Source organism: Poecilia reticulata, linkage group LG14 (assembly GCF_000633615.1).
Source record: "Poecilia reticulata strain Guanapo linkage group LG14, Guppy_female_1.0+MT, whole genome shotgun sequence".
NCBI lineage: Eukaryota > Metazoa > Chordata > Actinopteri > Cyprinodontiformes > Poeciliidae > Poecilia > Poecilia reticulata.
The window spans coordinates 738,835-758,501 of NC_024344.1; the positions used below are offsets into that span (position 1 = coordinate 738,835).

General features: G+C 38.0%; 1 protein-coding gene across 3 annotated transcripts in view; it reads right to left on the reverse strand.

Annotated features, from left to right (window-relative positions):
- acsl6 (acyl-CoA synthetase long chain family member 6) overlaps positions 1 to 16,142 on the reverse strand; it is a 39,070-nt gene extending 22,928 nt beyond the window's left edge. The window contains exons 1-3 of one of the 3 annotated variants that reach the window (XM_008426876.2): positions 15,861 to 16,142; positions 2,158 to 2,378; positions 867 to 981 (exon numbers count right to left, since the gene is read on the reverse strand). In XM_008426876.2, coding sequence (XP_008425098.1) covers positions 867 to 981; positions 2,158 to 2,378; positions 15,861 to 15,906 — 382 coding nt within the window. In that variant the 5' untranslated portion in view covers positions 15,907 to 16,142. Of the gene's footprint in view, positions 1 to 866; positions 982 to 2,157; positions 2,379 to 3,940; positions 4,070 to 8,782; positions 8,874 to 15,860 lie in introns of those variants that run through there. The other 2 variants (XM_008426879.1, XM_008426877.2) reach the window with 2 other exon arrangements.
- Between the last annotated feature and the right edge of the window lie 3,525 nt (positions 16,143 to 19,667).

Sequence of the window (19,667 nt, forward strand, 5' to 3'; positions counted from 1 at the left end):
TTTATAAAAATATATAGATTACTGTGTCTCAGCTGCAGCAGTTCTCGTTAAACCCCCAGCTGGCTCATTCCACTCTGACTGGGAATTTGCCTTTTATTATTGTTTAGTTTTATTTCTACTTCAGGCAGATGGCTCTGACCCGCATTTTATAAGTTTCTTATTACCACCATTCTGACCAGTATTTGTTTATCAGTTGAGTTTTTGTTAGTTGGTATTAATCCTTCTGTATCAACCTGATCAGGGCATAAGTTTTCCTCATGCCAGGTCAGCTTGTGCTCGTGTTTCTTGGGTTATATCATGAGTTAAAGTTTGTTGTGTTGACTTCTGTTTTGGGACCAACCTATTATTTAAACCTTTTTGTAAATGACTTTAAAATGTTTTTAAATTTGTATGTGCAGTCCCTGACATCAAGCTGCACGTTTCCAAATGCTGGAATTGCTGAGCTTTATAAAAATAATGTAAATAAATAAAATGTAGCAAACTAATATTTTGCTTTTCTTTGCATTGCCTGTTTTTGTCATTTTTATTTAGACCAGAAAGAAAACATCTCCAGCAAACCTCAGCTATCCGTTTCAGAAAATAAAACTTTATTTTTGGTGAATTAGTGTTTTCTTTTTGCACCTGCAGAGGCGTAAAGTTGATTTTCACCATTAAAATTTCTGACTCACACTGATCAAGATCTGGCGACATTGGAAATTAATGATAAAAATAATTTGTTAAGTGGCTAATCTGTTGCTTAATTCGCTTTAAGGCATTAAAAAAGACAGAAACATAAATGTGTCATTGAATAAGATGAAGGGTTTCCATGTGGATAAGAAAAGTACCCAGACTTCATTTCTGAACCCGTTGAGTTACACAACACCCACCAGATATATGCAGGCCTCTCTGAAAGACCTCATACATGGTCCTGGCGTCGTCATGGTAATGAGTGAGCAGCCTGGTCGGGTCGCCCATCATGGATCTTCGACCTCCGTCTTCATGCTGGCAGATAGAGGAGAAGCAGGAAAACACATAAAACTAAACTTAGATCCTCTCTAAGCTTATTGATGTCTTCGTCTTTAAAAAGCCCCTGATATTATCAGAGATGTGTGTGACACCCAGAGTCATACTGCTGACACATCTTTATTCGTCTTGAGACTTCATTCTCATGAGGAACAAATAGAGAAAAAAAATATCTTATGTTTAAATGACTCATTCAGGTTGATAAGACTGCAGAGGATGGGAGGTTATGAAACTTCCAACCGTCCTTAAACTCAGCATCTGAAACGTAGCTTGGCCCCGCCCTGTCGGCCTGTTACTCTGTGGCTCGTTGCTGCTTCAAACACCTTGACAAAGGGAACAAGAAAAACACTTCGAAGCCACAGGTGAGGTTGACAGTTTTTGCCATCAGGATGAAATTCTGTCAGTGAGAGGTCTGTGGTGTGTCGGTGTAAGAACAGATGTTGGTTTTGGTGAACCAAGAGTGGGTGGAAATATTTCAACTGGAGATCATGACATAAAACAAGACAGCCCAGGTATGTGGGTTTACAGAGAAAGGTAATGGCACTACTAGTTTGCAGCGTGATAACAGTGAAACATTTTTGTGATAAAAGGCAGAAGTAGAAAAACTAGGAAATGTTAACCGATTTAAACAATGGATCATATTAAACGCACTCTGGCGCTGAGGTTAATCACTAAGTTTAACTTTGTAAGCTTGAAATATAAATGTGCGTGCAGTTTTGGTTCTTACAAGAATGGCTCTCTATGCTAGCCTTCTGTCGCACGTCAAACAATTAAAATACCAGAAATTATGGGATTTTATATCCAGGAAGTTTTAATAGAAGTCATTTTGTTTTAAATGTTAATTTAGGAATGTTTCTCTCCACTCATTTCTTAGGGAATTTGTGCGATGAGACGACAGTCGCTTGTTCTTATCCAGACAAGCAACTGACATAAAACTTTCCATAACGAGCTGCTGTGAACTAGCTAACCCTCTGTGTTAATATGTAATATTAACGCCCTCAAATTTTCTGATTAATCACATTCATTAACGAGTTAACATTGACACCTCTAGTTTAAAAATGTCTTGTATGTTTCATTCCAAGCCCATTTCCTTAATAATGTTCTGGATCTTTTCTAGCTGTTTAGTTTGTATTCCACATTTGTGGGATCTCTCACCGGCACTTCCTCGGACTGGTGATGAAGACTACAGGGAGGTTTGATGGGTCGAGGCCTGGTGGCAAACCAGTACGCCAACACAGCTGTCAGGGCGCCGATGCCCACCAAGGTGGAGGTCGGCAGGGAGCGAAAGAACTGGCCCAGCTCGTCCATCTCTGGTATCCTCAGGCCACTCATCATTTCCTGGACCTGCATCTTCTCCATTAGGGTGGAACTCAATTCTGCAGAGGAATCAGAGATTTTAAACACTGTTTGGAATACAAACGGAGCTGCTTTTGCAGCTTAGATTGCATCATTTTGATAATTTTTTGCTTGTGCAGCAGGAAAACCAAACATGAGGCTTCTACACATGAATGTATATTTCTTTGGAGCCATGAAAAAAGAAGAAGTAGAAGTAGACAAGGGATTAAAACACAAAACCACTGACACCTGACAGTGGACTGCTGGCATAAGCACAAAATAAATCATGTGAGAAAAGTGGCAAATTGTTCCTACTTCTGAATGCCAAATACATGTTTCTTTCAATGTTCGTCTCGACATAAAGACTGAAAAAATGTGCATAAGTTGATTCTTTTGAACTATCTGTACAATAAAATATTATTTAATGTTTTTTTTTATCTTAGGTTCACATCTAAAAGTTTAAAAATAATTTTCTAATTAACGCAGTTTATGATGTTACATCAATTGACAGGAAATGCCATCTTAAGGCACTTTACATAACATMTAGTTTATATACACAAATGTGGCAACAGTAGAAAAAGTAAAGTGTTCAATAAATTTTGACAGTGTGATGTTTTGAGCTGTCAGCACTAATCCATCCATCCATCCATTTTCTTTCACCCTTGTCCCTCAGTGGGGTCGGGAGGGTTGCTGGTGCCCATCTCCAGCTAACGTTCCGGGCGAAAGGCGGGGTCACCCTGGACAGGTCGCCGGTCTGTCGCAGGGCAACATAGAGACACACAGGACACACAACCATGCACACACACACTCACACCTAGGGGCAATTTAGACAGACCAATTAACCTGACAGTCATGTTTTTGGACTGTGGGAGGAAACCGGAGTACCCGGAGAAAACCCACACATGCACAGGGAGAACATGGAGACTCCATGCAGAAAGACCCCAGGCCGGGAATTGAACCCAGAACCTTCTTGCTGCAAGGCAACAGCTCTACCTGCTGCACCACTGTGCAGCAGTCACCACTAATCAAAATAAGAATTTGTTATTCTCATAGCTTTAAGAAATTTCTTCGTTACCAATATTTTACTTCAGAACTTATAAATATGTTAAAGTTATAACCAAGTTAAGTAAAAGTCAGTTTATTTGTATCGCATGTTTACAACAACCAAAACATCATGGGTAGATGATCAAACAGACATTTTTTTATTAATTTAATAAATAATAATAATAAAATTAATTATAAAATTGGTTTAAAAAAAACAAAACAATACTATGATTAAAAACCTAGACATAATTTCAGCTGCAGCAATTTCCCAAAAACTCAAATCAATTAAGTACTAMTSCCCCMSCMMMCGACAATCATGACAAACTTAAATGTTCGCCTTCTGGTTGATTACGCTCCGCAATCACCAGACGTAACTCCATCAACAAGCTCCAACTGAAAAGCTTGAGATAAAAAAGCTTTTCACCAGCAGAAATACGGTTACGAAAAGGACAGCAGCCCCAGATGGCGACGGCGCACCCTGGTTGTAAACATCTCTCAGAGAGAAATACAGGAAAAACGTTTCCCAATGGCGCCACAAATGGCAGAAAAATATACCTACCGGCCATAAGCACACCTTCGGAGCTCATTTTCGGAACCGCCTGGTAAAAATTACTGACCCAACTCCAGAAAACAGAATCAAGACTGGATGTTTCAGATACTCGGGATGAATTAAGTCTCGACTCGATTTCGCAAAAGCAGTTGCCATGACGATTTATTCCGTACAGCTAGCCTTGTTCCAGGGCAGGCTAAGCTAGTCCTGAGCCAATGTGTTTATCAATGATTCCGTTTTATTATCTCTCATTTGGTCTTTTTTAAACCAGCCTGCATTAACAAACCGGCATTTAAGTTTTATTATTATTTTAACATTACGATGGTAGCCTATTACCAATTTCGTAATCATCTATGTAGGCGCTACTTGCCTGTGTTTCTGAGTATACTACCGTTAAGTTTTATTGTTTTGAGGGGATTCAATGAAGGACGGCAACTTACTGATGCATTTTTAGGTTTAATGGCAATAAATCCTCAACTTAAAAGTAATCTTAAAAGTTTGTTTGCAACTTAAAATAACTAATAATAAAAAGCACAGTTTAAGTCGCACAATGTTTAAAACGTGTACTTATTACATCAGAAACAACTTGTGCCTCTATCAAGGCGGCTAATAAAATACATTATAAGCTCCGTTACGTCTTTTCGTTAAGCAGTTAAACAGGAAATTGTCCCTTCAAAATAAAAGCGTCACGACTCAGACAGGAAGTACGATTGGTGGGGACCTTCTAAAAGTCACTTGTGTAAGATGTGTATTTTTTTAAAAAACAAAACTTTTTTTAATAAAGAAAATGTTCTTAAAAAACAATTGGTGAAGGGCTCAGCCTATTGATTGATGGTCAATAAGTTCGTCCAATCACCCAACCTTATTCCGTACCAGTTTGAGTTAAACACACGCACAGTTTCAAGCACATTTTCAGACATCGTCTTAAATTGATTCACTAAAAATCAAACTTTTGTGCCAACAAATTATGGTTGCAAATGCCTAAATAAGGGGTCTTCCCACAGATTTCTAATTTGACTGCATAAAACATCTCCTGAGTACTACAGTAATATCTACACCTACCATTCTTATTGTTCAGTTTCTGCCACATACACGTGTACAGAGAAACACACACACATTGCAACATGCATAATTTAGCCAAGGGGGAGTCAGTTTCCAACAATGACTAAACGGTTTCCGTCCATCCCCTTGAAATGAGTCAGAGATAGTATCACCTGATCACACATGCATTGCTGAGAAAATAGTACAGCCAATCAGTGTCACTTCCTCCATCACTCCGACATACAGAAAGCCACACCGAATCACTTATATTCAAACTTTACAGATAAATAACAAAAATATCCAAAGCTACGCAAGCACTGGCTGGCTTCCTCTTTCACATATTTGGCAAAAGGCTACTTTTATTTTTTACAACTACTACATATAAGGGAAGCTGAATCATAACAACACATTTTGCAGGATGATAAATAGTCCAAAAGGTTATTGTGATAAATGATAATATTGTTGTTTGAGACCATTTTCAAGTAATACAATGGTAATGTGATTATTATTATTAATGAACATTTAACACTGGAACTGGAAGACATTTTAAATACCCAAATAAACAGACAAAACAGAAACAACAAATAAAATGAATTAAGGAGTCTCTGAAAACAAAATTATCCTTTAAAAAAGGTTTAGTTGAGACCAAAGTGAATTTTTTATCCAATTTTTGGTAGAAAGAGAGAAAAGAGAAAAACAATAAATGATGCAAATAGAAATTATTGAGCACGTTTTAATTTATCATGCAATTAATTGATTTATTGCTTATTGTGACAGGCCTATTAGTAAAAAATAATAATAATAATAATTTTGATGGCATTTTAAAAGATTGAGATCCTTTTTACCAAACAGCTGCAAAGCCTAAATACATATTTTGATAGCTTGCTAAATTTGTACAAAATTCTGCCGACCACTGCATGATAATCGTCATAAATATTTAGAAACATCACTTCTATGATTTATCACCATCTGAAATTTCTTCTTTACAGAAATGCCACTGATAACAGTGCCATAAATCAGAGAAAAACATATTTTTTAAACAATAAAAGAGCAGGCTTTCTTCTATGCTACCAAATACACAGAACGTGGCACCGGACTAACATTATGTTGTATGTTGTAGCAATAACTCATCATGTTTTCTCTGCATGTGTTCAGCTGTAGATTCCTCAAATTTAATTTACCAAACACACACTGGGCATTCGTCCGTTTAATTCAGTTGAGTCTGTGTTGTGACAGAAAACACGAGTGCCTGGAAAACCACAACAACCCTCGAATATGTCTGACAACAGATCCATAAACACCAGACGCATGTTTACCATAACAGCACTGCTGGACAGAAATCCCTTCTATATTTGTCGTTACTTTTTCTATATATGCAGTTATTGTAAAAATAATAGGGATTAAGAGCTCCTTAAGAGTCAGGGATGTTTTTTTTTTCCCAACTTGTGTTCCCATCTTAAGTACGTAAATTTCACAAAAGTTTGCGGACATGTGTAAGGATAGAGAAGAAGCTATGTGCCAGAGTTTATTCTGGTTAAATAATGTTCAGTTCAAGCGTCCCGGTGCGTACAGCTGGAATGTGTTCCACAAAATGTCACAAGAAGCAAAAATCTGGCAAAGTTTCAAGAGTTTGGAATACAGAGTGAACTAAAACATTTGAGATGAGGACATTGTATTACAGCCTGAAGATCTAAAACGTCTAAATATTGTTTAAAGTTCAATCCCTTACCATACATAAAGCACTTTAAACAACCACAGCTGATACAAATTGCTGTACATTAAAACACAACACAACAATAAAAAATAAAAACTCTTACAATTTAAAACTAGATCCCGCTGGAGTTGAAAGCCAAGTAAAATAGATGGGTTTTAAGACGAGCTTTAAAAGTGGAATAAAATATCAAATATGCTGCAAAGCAAAATTGAGCCAGTAGCTTGAGTCCAGTGAGTTAGCTACAAAGTGTGAAGATATGCATAAAAACATGAGCTAGTCCTTTAAAATGTTGTTTTTATATCCTACTGAAACTAAATATCATGTACTATAAGGTGAAATAAATTCATAAAGTTATAGCTTTAGGTGATAAATGTAATTTTTTAAAAGATGTAGCTAAATTCTCACACTTTATCAATGGAATACTTCTAAAATAACAATAAAACTAATGGAATAACTCTTATTCCATTCTTAAGTACGCATTTATTGTTTAATTGTGATTTTAGTTATATTTTTTGGAAAATTAATTTCTCCGCTCTCGGAATTAGCCGTGATTAGCAGAGCAAAATGAAGAATCAATATTGAGGATAGATCTTGTCAAAATTGACCATAAATATAGAAAGAAATAAATGTCACATATAATATTGTGTCCAAAAAACGAAGAATAAGAGAATAAGAATGTTCCCAACTTATCTGATTGTCCAGTGGAAAATAAATTAAATTTGAGAGTGAAAATGTTTTAGCTTATCTTACCAAATAAATAACTTGGCTAAATCTGCATTACAAAGCTTGCAAGATGTAGATTATTTATTTGCGTTAAACGAGGATTGGACAGTGGAGTGGCGTGTCTGAAGAGAGAAGCTGATGAAGAGAAATGGACCTGCTCTAAATATAGACAGACTCTGTAACCCACTGACACCACTGTGCAGATAGCCGGAAAAAAATAGAGTGCGGGTGGTTACAAAAGCATCCTCGTACACAAATACAGATGCTTACAAATGCTTCACCTCAAACTGGACACAGTGAAGAGGATTTATACACAAAACATCAGACATCCACTTTTTAAAATGGGAAATCTGACTGACCAGCACCAATCTCTAGATTTATTTGTACGTCACAAATAAATGTACATCTGCTGATCATTCTTTGTCACCCAATACCTGTCTAAACAAGTCACAAAATCTGATGCAGATCTGATGCACAGTGTGGACATAAATCTGCAAATAATCCAGAACCGACATGCCTGTATTCCTACCTGGAATTAGCCTGACAGCAGCAGGAGACACACAGCCAATCCAGACCTCTAACTGAACTGGTCCTCATTATTTCTGCTTCCCCTCCATTGTTTTATAAACTCTACTGTTGGCTGGACATGCAAGCAAACTGCACTGAGGCAAGAAGAACAAATATTTAAATAATTCTTAGATTTAAGAATGGCGCCATGTTTGTTCTCATTAGGAGAATGTGGATGGAGAGATGGAGCTTACATTAACGTTTAAAAAATAAAATAAAATAAAGTAAAGGTGAGGCTTGTAAAGCCATGTGGAGTCGATATTCTGAGAATTATCCATTCTGAATCCGGTTTCAAAAATGKTTCTGGTCTCTCCAGATGCTGAATCTGTGTGGATGCACAGCCTAAAGATAAAAACCTTTGCAGATATGCCTGCAAAGGTTTGATCTCTTCCACTGATGAAATAATCACGGCTCAATCTATTCCAGATTCCAGGTTCTACTGAAACTACAAGCATAATCTCTGGATTTATCCGACAAACTGATTAAACATTTTCCAGATATAAATGTTCGTGGCTCTGAGTCAGCAAACAGGACTACACTACACTACACTACATGGCCATTTGACACAACAATCATTATGGTATCAACCTAACAGCAGCAGAAACTCATTAATAAACAACTTCAAAAGTAAATATTAACATTTATCCAGAGTAGTTTTAGCATTATGCTAACCAGAGCAACGTTCGYGTCTAATTATCAGCAAAGAATAAATCATAGCAGCTGATGAACAGAAAAACAATAAAAAAGAAAAGAAAAGAAAAATACGGCAACGAAAACTAATAAAACACCAAAGAACAGAAACTTACCGAATATTTTAAAAATCCTCTGCATTGTTATTCAAGGTGGATTCACGGTCTGAGCTTTCCCTCCACTTCCGTCGACGCCATCGAGCGACTGTATCACCATAGCAACCCAGTGCTTTACGACATCTGCCATAGCAATGGCGTCCGGAAGACATCGCCTCTGCGGCGCGTTGATAGTTAATTGGTTGCGACTACATCTGTTATGACATAACCAAAGTCTTTGCTAAAGTCTCTTATAATAACACATACGTGTTGAATGTAATGACGACCCAGATGCAGGTAACAAAAACTCAAAAAGAACTCAAATGAAGGTAATATAAACAAAAAAAAAACTTTCACTATAAACAAAGTGATGATACAACAAATCCAATAATTTAGGGAATAAAATTAAACGCATTCAGCGCAGATCAGGAAGAAGCTGGGACTSAGAAATGATAAGGACAACTGAAGATCTCATGAGGAAACTAAATCCTGCAAGGATCARAGGTTAAAACCCTCCAGTAGATACAGCAGAGATACAAATCATAAAAGGAAACAATTATAACATCTCAATCTMTGAAACAGAAAAACACGAAGAGACAAGATAAAAATTGAAGAGAAACACCTTTTTGCTAAAGATGGGATTTAAATGTACATTTGGATTTGTTGTATCATCACTTTGTTTATAGTGAAAGTTTTTTTTTGTTTATATTACCTTCATCCAAATGTACAGAATGCCTTTAATCAGGAGATCATAAATTTGAATAAACAAAGCAGTTTCTTGAAATATCTGAAAGCCATTTTTGTCCCACAGTAACCTCAATAAGGCACCCCAGTGACACACACACACATCCAAATAAATACATACATCCACACACAGGGTTTGAAACCTGTCCCTGCTGCCCTCTGCAAGGACTGTTGCTTCAGCTGGAGGGACAAAGTAACAGCAGGCCTGCAGAATCCCCATCAGTAACATCAATGACCTCCGTAAGGAGGAGAACTTTAAGACCTTGCTTTCAAAATAATAAAAAAGTGAAATACTATATTCCTAAGACCTGGCTTTGCTTTCATTGTGTCCCCATATGAAAAACKTTAAAGTTTGGAGAGAGCCATTGGGATCACRTCTCTGGAACTGTGGCRAGGYGCTCCACTCACAAATTAAGCAAACTATAACCTGAATGGTGCCATTTATTTATAGCCCCTTCCCTTCCTGCACTCATATTCTTGTGTGGCTGAAAAGCTGCTTTCTYTGGTGACTTTGGCTATTGAGAGTCAGTGAGACATGTCGTGGCAAGCTGYCACTGCTGTTCACCGGAAATTARSTTAGAACAAACACTCTTGATAAACACTGACATTAAATTAACCTGAGATAATTGAAAWCKGATGGAATATCCTTCATATAATAAAACAGCAATGCTTTTATTAAGATAGGACTTTAAAAAATATGCARACAGAGAAGTCTGACTGAAGTTGTTCTCAATCAAATTTAACAGGAGGGYAAATATGTTCACCTATTGTAATGCAGATGGATATGATTTAGTCCTAAAGTGTCCAAAGTGAGGTCCAGGGGCCATTTATGGCCCTCTGAATGATTCTGGTTGGCCCTTGATCACAGTTCATGCATTTGATGCAGATTTAAAAAGGATGTTGAGGTGACGTTTTACTTAAAAYKGAAAATATAAGGTGCARCACAAAGTATTCATCCAGGATTTTACTTTTAATTTCATTTATTAGTAATAGGGACCAAAGCATTCAGAGGCTTTAATGCAGTCTTATGTACACCTATTTCATAAACTTGTCAAAATAAATTTTCTGCTCCTAAAAAGACACAAAAAATTCAGAAGATGAAGAATTTAGTATATGATATGATTTGCAGTTTTTTTTTTTTTAAATCGAGATGCAACAAATTAAAGCTCAGGCTTTTGAGATTATTAACTTTACTCCCCATAAATTTGGGTTTTATAGAATATTAGCAAGTAGAAAAGCCATAAGAAGTTCAGCAGTTTTCCACACATCAAACATAAGGAGGAAGGTGTTTTACTCAGATGAGAACACAATGTAAGTTTATGGCCTTCATGTGGCAGAAATGGACGCTGCACATCCCCCTGAACAGACCTTCCTTATAAAATAATGGTGGTGGCAGTATCATGCTGTGTAAATTCCTTTTCTCCACAGAGATATGGAAGCTGGTCAGTGTTGATTTAAAGACGGAAATAACTTAGACTGCAAACGCAGCAGAACTGCAAAGAATAATGTCTTTGCCTATGAGGCAATTTTTATGATGCAATAATCAAACTTCTACATCCCGTCCACTCAGATGTTGTGTGGACATATTACACACACACAGTTGCATAGACAAATGGCGAGATAAGCAGAGAAATACACCTTTTTGCTAAAGATGGGATTTAAATTTCTCAAAACGGGAAAAAGTTAGCAAAGTGAAGTAACTGCAGTCTTCTTGCATTACTCTGTCTTGCTCAATACCAAATGTTTAAATATAGAAAACGATTCAGGAAGTTATCATGACTGAATAAAATTGGTCTTCAGCACCAAACAAACCAGAATCAGGACATAAACATCCTTGCCAACTTTAAAATTTAATGATAAATGTACTGTCAATATAGTAAGATGCCAGATTTATTTAATAAATCATGATTAATATTGAGTAGATGTCAGGAGGTAGACGTCAACATTTCCAGTTAGGAGGAAGTTTGGCTGAAAAACCGAACAGATGCAGATTTAAAACAGAAACGTTTAGCCCACATGCTGTGGACGAACAGCTGAGTAAACAAAAATAAACAATTGACCTTTCCATACATACATGAGTGGATTTAAACAGTGGAAATACAGCTGCCAAAAATCAGAATCAAACCGTAAAAATTAACAAATTCAGCCACAGTTAATTTGGGATAAAAAATGGTAGAATATAAAGGGTTTGCATTCAAAGAGGATAGAAATCTTCACATAGAATGACTCGCATGCTGTGCTGTTCATTTTTATAACTTAAAGCGTTGCTGTAGCACAGTCTAAAGCCAGAGTACCGGAAACTGATGCTTAAAATAATAAGTTCAGCTATTTTTACATCCACTCTTTTTGTCGTTTTGACTTAGCAAAACATTTTTAGCACCCAGAAGTTTCACAATGGTTCAGCGCTGGTGAATGGGACAGACACACTTCTTACAGCGAATCAGGCTTAGAGGGAAGTGAAGTCGACTTCTCGTCCTTAAGTCCCGCCCCATCGCCTCATCCGAGATCCATCACCAATGATTATAGTCCAGTGTGGGGAGATTACAGCCTATTAGCACAAAGGCAGATGACCAGTAGTAACCTCACTGCTGTACTCGATTTATACATTATTCATCTTAAAAGAAGTGTCTCAGCTTTCTCCTTTAAAATGCAATTCATCTTTGATTTACGGTTTTACTTTGCCTCAGTGTTGTCTCAGTGTTTTTCCTTTTTAACACTCAGTCCTGCTCTGTCACCACTTACTTTTGCTGCAACACTGATCTCAACTTGTTCCTGTCGATCTCTATGAAGGTCAGTCACCAGCATCCAGATACACACACACACACTAACACACACACGTATCCTTCTGCTTCATTGATGCAGCACAGCTGGTGACTGCCATCATCGCATGTGCAGTGAAATAATAAAACAATGACACAACAAACAGAAAATTAAGCAGCAGCAGCAGGAATTTCTGAATAAGGAAAACAAGTAAAAGTATAAAAGATGACAAGCAAATAAGATTTCTAGAAGCTTTAAAGAGGTTGTGGTCTAAGCAGCAGGACTTACAGGGGTGTCCAGGAGCCGCTGAGGTGTAATGCGTGCCTGGTAGGTGTGTGTGTGTGTGTGTGGGGTGTGTGTGTGTGTGTGTGTGTGTGTGTGTGTGTGTGTGTGTGTGTGTAAGTGCATAAATGTGTGTGATGTCTCAAAGGCAAACAGGCGGACATCACATCATGCTCTGCAGACTGGTGATTACCTGCAGAACTGCACCAGCTAGATTAAGCTGAGGCAAGCAAGAGGAGCGCTTCGGATCAGCTTGGCCCTCGCTGGCTTCCGTATCACACCACTCTGAGCTCGACAGACGCTGCACGCTCTTGCCACACCCCTCCCTTCTCCTGCCTCCTTTCTCTCACCACTCTCTCCATCTCTGACACTGAATACAGGCTCACCTTGTCCCTCACTACATGAAAATGATACTCAGCCATATGTTAGGTTGCACATAGTGACAAAGAACTAGCATGCAAATAAAACGCTCCTGTCCAAACTGCAGCCGGACATTCAGACAAAGGGCAGAGACTCGTGGGAGGTGGTTCTCTTTTTCATTTGACTGCCAAATCAGAACAAATGACGACTTTAAAATCTTAAATCTGAAAGTTCCCATTTAATCTGAACGCATCTCTAATTTTTATGTCATTCTGATGAACAATTCAATCACAGTGGTGGAAAAAAAAACACTTGTTTTGTTATAGTAAATTGCAAATAAATGTTTTAATGAATAGTTTTTACATTTTTTTTCTGAGGCTTATGACTTTTTATCTTTAATCTCTTCCATCAACTTGCTAGTAGAAAATTAACCTCTTTGGCTAAACCTGCCATATTTATGTGACATATTCATGTTAATTAATATGCATTGTCTACTTTATGAGAAATAAATAAATCAAATCTAGATCTAGTATTGTTATGTCTTCAGCTTTAGCACTTTAGGCTGAGCTGGTGCCCGTCGTCCCACACAGGAAAGAGTCGGGCCTGAATGCTGAACCAGCAGTGAGGCTCTCAGACGGAGCGCTGCCATATCCCAGCATCCTGTCTGACCAAGCTGCTGCAAAAGATTGATTACAAGGGATTTTACAATTCCTTTAGATGTACAGGTAAAGAAGTTTGCTTGGCAGTTCTCACCCATTGCAGAAGTGAACTAGATATTTTGCACCAGGAAAGCTGTTTAAGCAATCACCCAAAAGGAGTCAGAAAGTTTCTGATGCCAAATTAAAAGCAAGAAGATGTTGTGTTAGCTGCTTCCTGCATAATGGGTGTGGTGAAGCTACCTTTACTACTTCAATGAAATATTGAGGAAGGAAAAGACTTGGATTACATGCTGCGCAGGGCTACACTGGATGAAGATTACATTGAATTATTTAAAGTGAGGAGCAGCAGGGTGTCTGGATGACAGGGCAGGTAAAAGATGTSGAGAACCTCTCCCTGAGGAACGCCTCCAGCCAGCGCAATCAGACCTAAAGGGAATCATCTCAGGCTAAATTTGCTAGTGTGAAAGGAATCAGTTCAAAACTGTAAATTACATTTGCAGGAAGCATTTTACCAAAATGTCATGCATCAATGCAGACACAGATCTGAAAGCAGGTTCAGCTGCTCTACAGCCAACAAGAAAATTACTGTGCAATTACTAATCTTGCAAATATAAATGCAGTGAAAGGATGTGGATTATTCACCATTAGTTTTACAAATGTTTGGACAAACTAAGCACTAAATGTTAAAGTAGTAGAGCTCTGTTTCAGAAAAATAATTAAATACAGACATCAKAATTAGATCAAATACCAAAAATCATKACTTGAGTCAATTTACATTAAACACAAAGCTTAAAAATACAATGTTTGAGCTCCACATGTAGTTATAGTAATATTAATAATAATTCTTTTTCTTTCAGTTTAGATGAAGAAGCAGGTCTGCTCATCTAAATGAATGGCATAAAATTATTATAATTATCTGAGTCATTTCCCTTTTATTGTAAAGTTTCCATTCAGCTGGAAACTGAATGTTTAATGTTTGCAGCAAATGAGCTGATGATTTAAATCAGGTGAGCACAAATGTCTAAAACATGTTTGGGAATACATTAAATATAATATTCTTCATTATGTGCACTGCAGTTTCCCCTGTGACCTTGAGGATAATTCCCCTTTGAACCCTGGTGACCTCCCTGATTGGAGCATCTCTAAAATCATTCCTGATTAGGAGGAATTAGCATTAAAAGTAACTAGCCTCTGATTCAACTCTTTACACTGAAATAAAGCAACCTAAAAGCGTAATGATGGGGAAAACAAATCTCATCAGGGTTATTAGAGATTTCCCGCAGCTTATCTTCATAGCACCTTGTAGTAAAAGCCTGTCTGCCTCTGTCCGGGTGGGGGTTGGGGTGTAGGTAGGAGCACGCCGCTCTCGCCATGTTTTTGCCGGTAGGCCGCAGGATTCAGCACCACCTCGCTCCTGGACAGCTCCCGCCAATCAGCGGCGCTCTTCTGCACCGCGTCATCCTTCCTCATCCTCCTCATCCTCCCTCCCTCCATCATCGGAACATGCATGGCGGAGGACATCTCAGACAAAATGCTGACTTTCACGGCCTGCATACGTGTGAAACGGCGCACTGACTGTAAACAGAGGAAACGGCGCGGSGCTCGTTCTGAACGCTTCCTCATTTCGGATGAGGCTCACTGCGGCAAATCAGCCCAAAAGACAAGAGATATGAGCTGGAGATGGTGGGGAGGCTTGAAAATGACGTGTGTCCGGTTTCCAAGCACAATGTCACACGACCTTATAGCAGCTGGCAGGCCATAAAAGCACGAGTTTATCCCATTTCGCTCATAATAAGAGCGATAATTTAATATCTGGAGGGTTACGTTGTTTTGTCTGGTTAAGTGAAAGGATGTCCGCGTTTTGTTTTACGGCGCATGGCATCAGGTCCAACATGAACAGATACCTGATTAAAGGTAGCCAATCTGACCGAAGCTTTATTTCTCGGATTATAAAGCACATTTTTAGATTTTGCTACTTTAATGTTTGCAGCGATGCTGCTTTTGGAGGCTACTCGTGTTTCCTGAGCATCATTTAAAAAAATACATAATGGCGTTATTACAGCGCAGGCAACGCGCCAGCAGCCAAAACGTGTCAAGGTTTACACAAATCAAATCAACTCCGGTTAAAAACAGACGGATCTCTACATCTGTGAAGCAAAAAAGCCGGAACACCGGCAATGAATGGCACACAATGAAGCTCTGCCCCTGCGAGACACAGAAGCAGGTGCAGCGGCTATCGGCTAAAGGAGAACCAGGATGAATGCTAAAAAACCACCAGCAGAGATGGAACTCACCTAATATAATCCAGAGAGACCCAGAGACCAGGACGAATGCGAGCATGTCTCTCTCATGGAGTCAGGTGTCCCGGTGCGGGTCGGGAGCGGCTCACAACTGCAGCATCGACTGCAGCAAGTCGCCGACAATCTAGGAGATTAAGGAGGGACGGDGGGGAGAGGGGGAGGGGGCTGCGTGGGTTGGAAGGGGGGGAAATATCTGGGACCGGCAATTGAAGGGAAGGGGTCGTTCCGGGCAGGAGGGGGTCTCAGCGTGCAGAATCTGCTTTAAAATAAACGACAACACGTGTAGCTGARGAGGAAGAAGAAGAAGCGGGCAGCATCCCTCCTCCAGCGCCGTCCACCTTCACCTAGTTGGACGCTGCGCAATGGCAGACTCTCCTGATGACAATAAACGGCTTGTAGGTCAGGTTGAGCCTCTAATGAAGTTTGTTTTCTATGTCAATTAATGATCAACCACAAATTTAAAAAGTCATCCAATACTGGTTACCCCTGGTTCATCCTGGAAAATTATTTTATTTTATGTTTTTATCTGGAAAATGTTAAGGAATACAACTTTTTGTATCTGAGTGTTGATTTATTTTTGTTAATTTGATTGATTTGTTTGAAGGGGATGCGCCGCCACATCACGCCATCCCTGCAGCTCAGCACGCTGTGACACGGAGTAACTTTGCATCAGAGTCACGTGGTTCAGAAAGACACGCCCACTGAACTAAAGTAACCTTGAGAAAGGCTGACACAGACACAGAGGGTGGGTTAAACACAGATGGAGGGGAGGAAGTAAGAATTACATAAAAATAACTACACGACCACATAATTCACGTATCAATGCGTTACGATGCGCCTTTATCTGACCAGTTCCATCCAGATGTCTTCCCTCAGTTGATGTCTTATTCTGCTTCTGCTGACTCACCTTTTTAAATGGGTCACTGGTAAAGACCTGTTCTTTTACATCTGCAGGCAGGAAAAAAAAGACTCAAAGCTCAATGAAAAAAAAACAGAGAGCTAAGCCGTTCATTCATGCACAATGTCAAGCAAATTYACAAGCAGAGTAGCCAATGAAGTTACAAGCAATCCTCTTTTTATCTTCATTAAGTTTGTAAATGTTTATCAGGTTACCTGMWATTTCACGTCAGGAGAAAAGCTGAATGAAAGTGGGCGAGGTAAAGACACATATTTGATGGCTGAGTTTATTTATTTTGCACTGGGATCAAAGTACACACACAACTCTGGGTTAAAAGTTTCATTTAAAAAAATCCTACTCACTATTTTGAACAAAAAAATACAGGAATTCAGACACATTATTGTTTCCTAACATCTTGTCATCTGGATAAAAAAGAAAAGATCAGGACACCACATTGATTATTCAGTTGTTATTGATAAATTAGGACAACAGCAAACCTGATTTTACTTGGTAAACAAACACTTTTCAACAAAGTGGAGCATTTTAGCTAAGATGTTTTAAATTTCTTTGATTACAAATCAAATAAGTTTATTCACTTGATTTAACAAATGTATCTKATAACATTTACTCTACATGAGTGAAAATGAAGCAGGATGAAGAAATTACATTCTCATTGTWATCGCAAACATGCATAAGATTAMATTTTTTAGTTYAAAGTAKAGCATTTTTTTACAACTTCTCATCCAAAATGAGTTCAGTGAGACTCTTTATCCTCAGCTCCAGAATCAATGGTCCAAAGAAACTGGTTGGAAGATGGCTGGAGATAAATATTAAACATATTAAATATTCAGTCACCTGGATCKCTGCAGTACTCGACCCAATCATTTAATTCAGCTGTGAAGCAGAGACACCAAACCTCGATTTTTCATTGTTAAAGCCAAATAAAAAACAAAGAGCAAGTTTCAAATTCTGACTCMAAGGGAAAAGTTAATCAAAACCAACCTGGTCTAAAGATAAATTCCCTCTAAGCCTCAGAGATGGTTGTGCCAACAGTCATCAGGCTGTTGTAGCATCATGTAATCCATCTTTGAAATKATTCGTCTTTACAGAATTGCTTAATAATAGCCATATTGTTTTAACAAAGTACTGTCTGTTTAAGGTTACGCCACAACATGTTGAGCAGATTTGAGTCACCCACTCCAAAACTTTATATTTTCAGGCATTCAGAGGAGAACGTGTGACTGCGGTTTATTGTCCTGGATAACCGAAGCTTAAAATCACGATCAAGTTTATTTAAGCATCATTTTACAAACAGGTTGAACCAAAGTGCAGCACAGCAAGAACAAAAATAATTGATAAGAACAGTTAAGAAAAGCACACTAAATAAAGATAACATAAAAATAAAAATAGGTAATAGTTATTGAATTCAAAAGCTAAAGAGAGATGAGTTTTTATAGACACATTAARTCTCCAGATTATGAGCTCTCTTATGTGGATTAATAGATTATTCCACAGTTTTTGGGTTACAGCAGCAACRCTGGTGTTTTTATGGATGTTTGACATTTTATAAGATCCTTTTTAAAATATGATCAAATCTAAAAACCTGTAGCAATCYAGTAACAATTTAAAACCAAACCTGTAACAAAGGGAAGCCGGTGAAGCGAAGCTGGAACGTTCTGGTTAAACGTTCCTTTTTTTAGTTCCCCTTAACAGAYGATGAGCAGCGTTTTGTTCAAGCTGCAAACAATGAAGAGATGGCTGATCTAAACTGAAGCAGCATAAATGATAATTATCCATGAAAAGTGATATGAAAACATGGACAAACATTTCCAAAATCCATCCATCCATCCATTTTCTTAAAATTAAACTTTACATTGTGGGTGAAAACAGTTTATACTGACAACTCACTTGTGAATTTAAAGGGGTATTATGTAAAAGTCAACTTTTTGGAGCTTTWTAATGTTCTTCCCGTGTCTTTCACGTGTTTTTGATAAGCATAGAGTTCATAGTCAGTATGAGATCCATTGTGTGCCTTTTATCATGCTATGAGACTAAAAGAGTCAGCCAAATTCAGGAAATCTTACTTCAAGACTCCCTGTCACACCACTCAAATAAAAACCACCAAAGTCAACAAATCAGTAAAATCAAAATAATAGTTTATTTCCAGWAGCGACAGAACATGAATCTTTCTTATTAATCAATTTTAAACTTTTAAATTTATTTTAACTGGGGCGGATGTTTGATTGTTTAGTTGATTTTGTCAGATTATTTCATTCTACAGGAGTTTCTAATAATAAATGAGTCTGGCTGGTGGAAATGCTGGCTGGTGGAAATGAATTCATTTTTTAGCAGCTTTATCCTTTAAAAAACAAAATTGATATTTATTCATGCTAATTTTTCATATATTAAAAATGTATTTGATGATCTAAAACTGTTTAAATGAGCTCAGTTTAAAAAAGAAGAGAGAGAGAGACATAGTATCAAGCTAAAATGATCACTGAGAGACATTAAAACAGTGGTTCTTAACCTTTTTTGAGGTACCGAACCCACCAGTTTCATATGCGCACTCACCCTTCTGTAGTGATAAATAAAATATGATTTCCCCCCCCACCAAATTCAAGACATAGGGGTGACCCAACTAGAGTCTTGGGTCACTGCAAGATCACTCAGTCTTCTTAAAAGGAAGAGTCTCTGAGATCAGTTCTTCAAAATATAGTCAGTGTTTTCAGCAAAGTTAAGCTGACTGTCCATCAACGACCCAAGGTATTTAAAATCTGCCACAGTTTCAACAGGTTGGCCATAGAGAGAAACTGGAACCACTTTAAGGTCTTGTTTAGATTATATAATTAGCTCTACATTCTTAAGATAATGAAATATTGATAATAACTAATAAAGACTTTTCG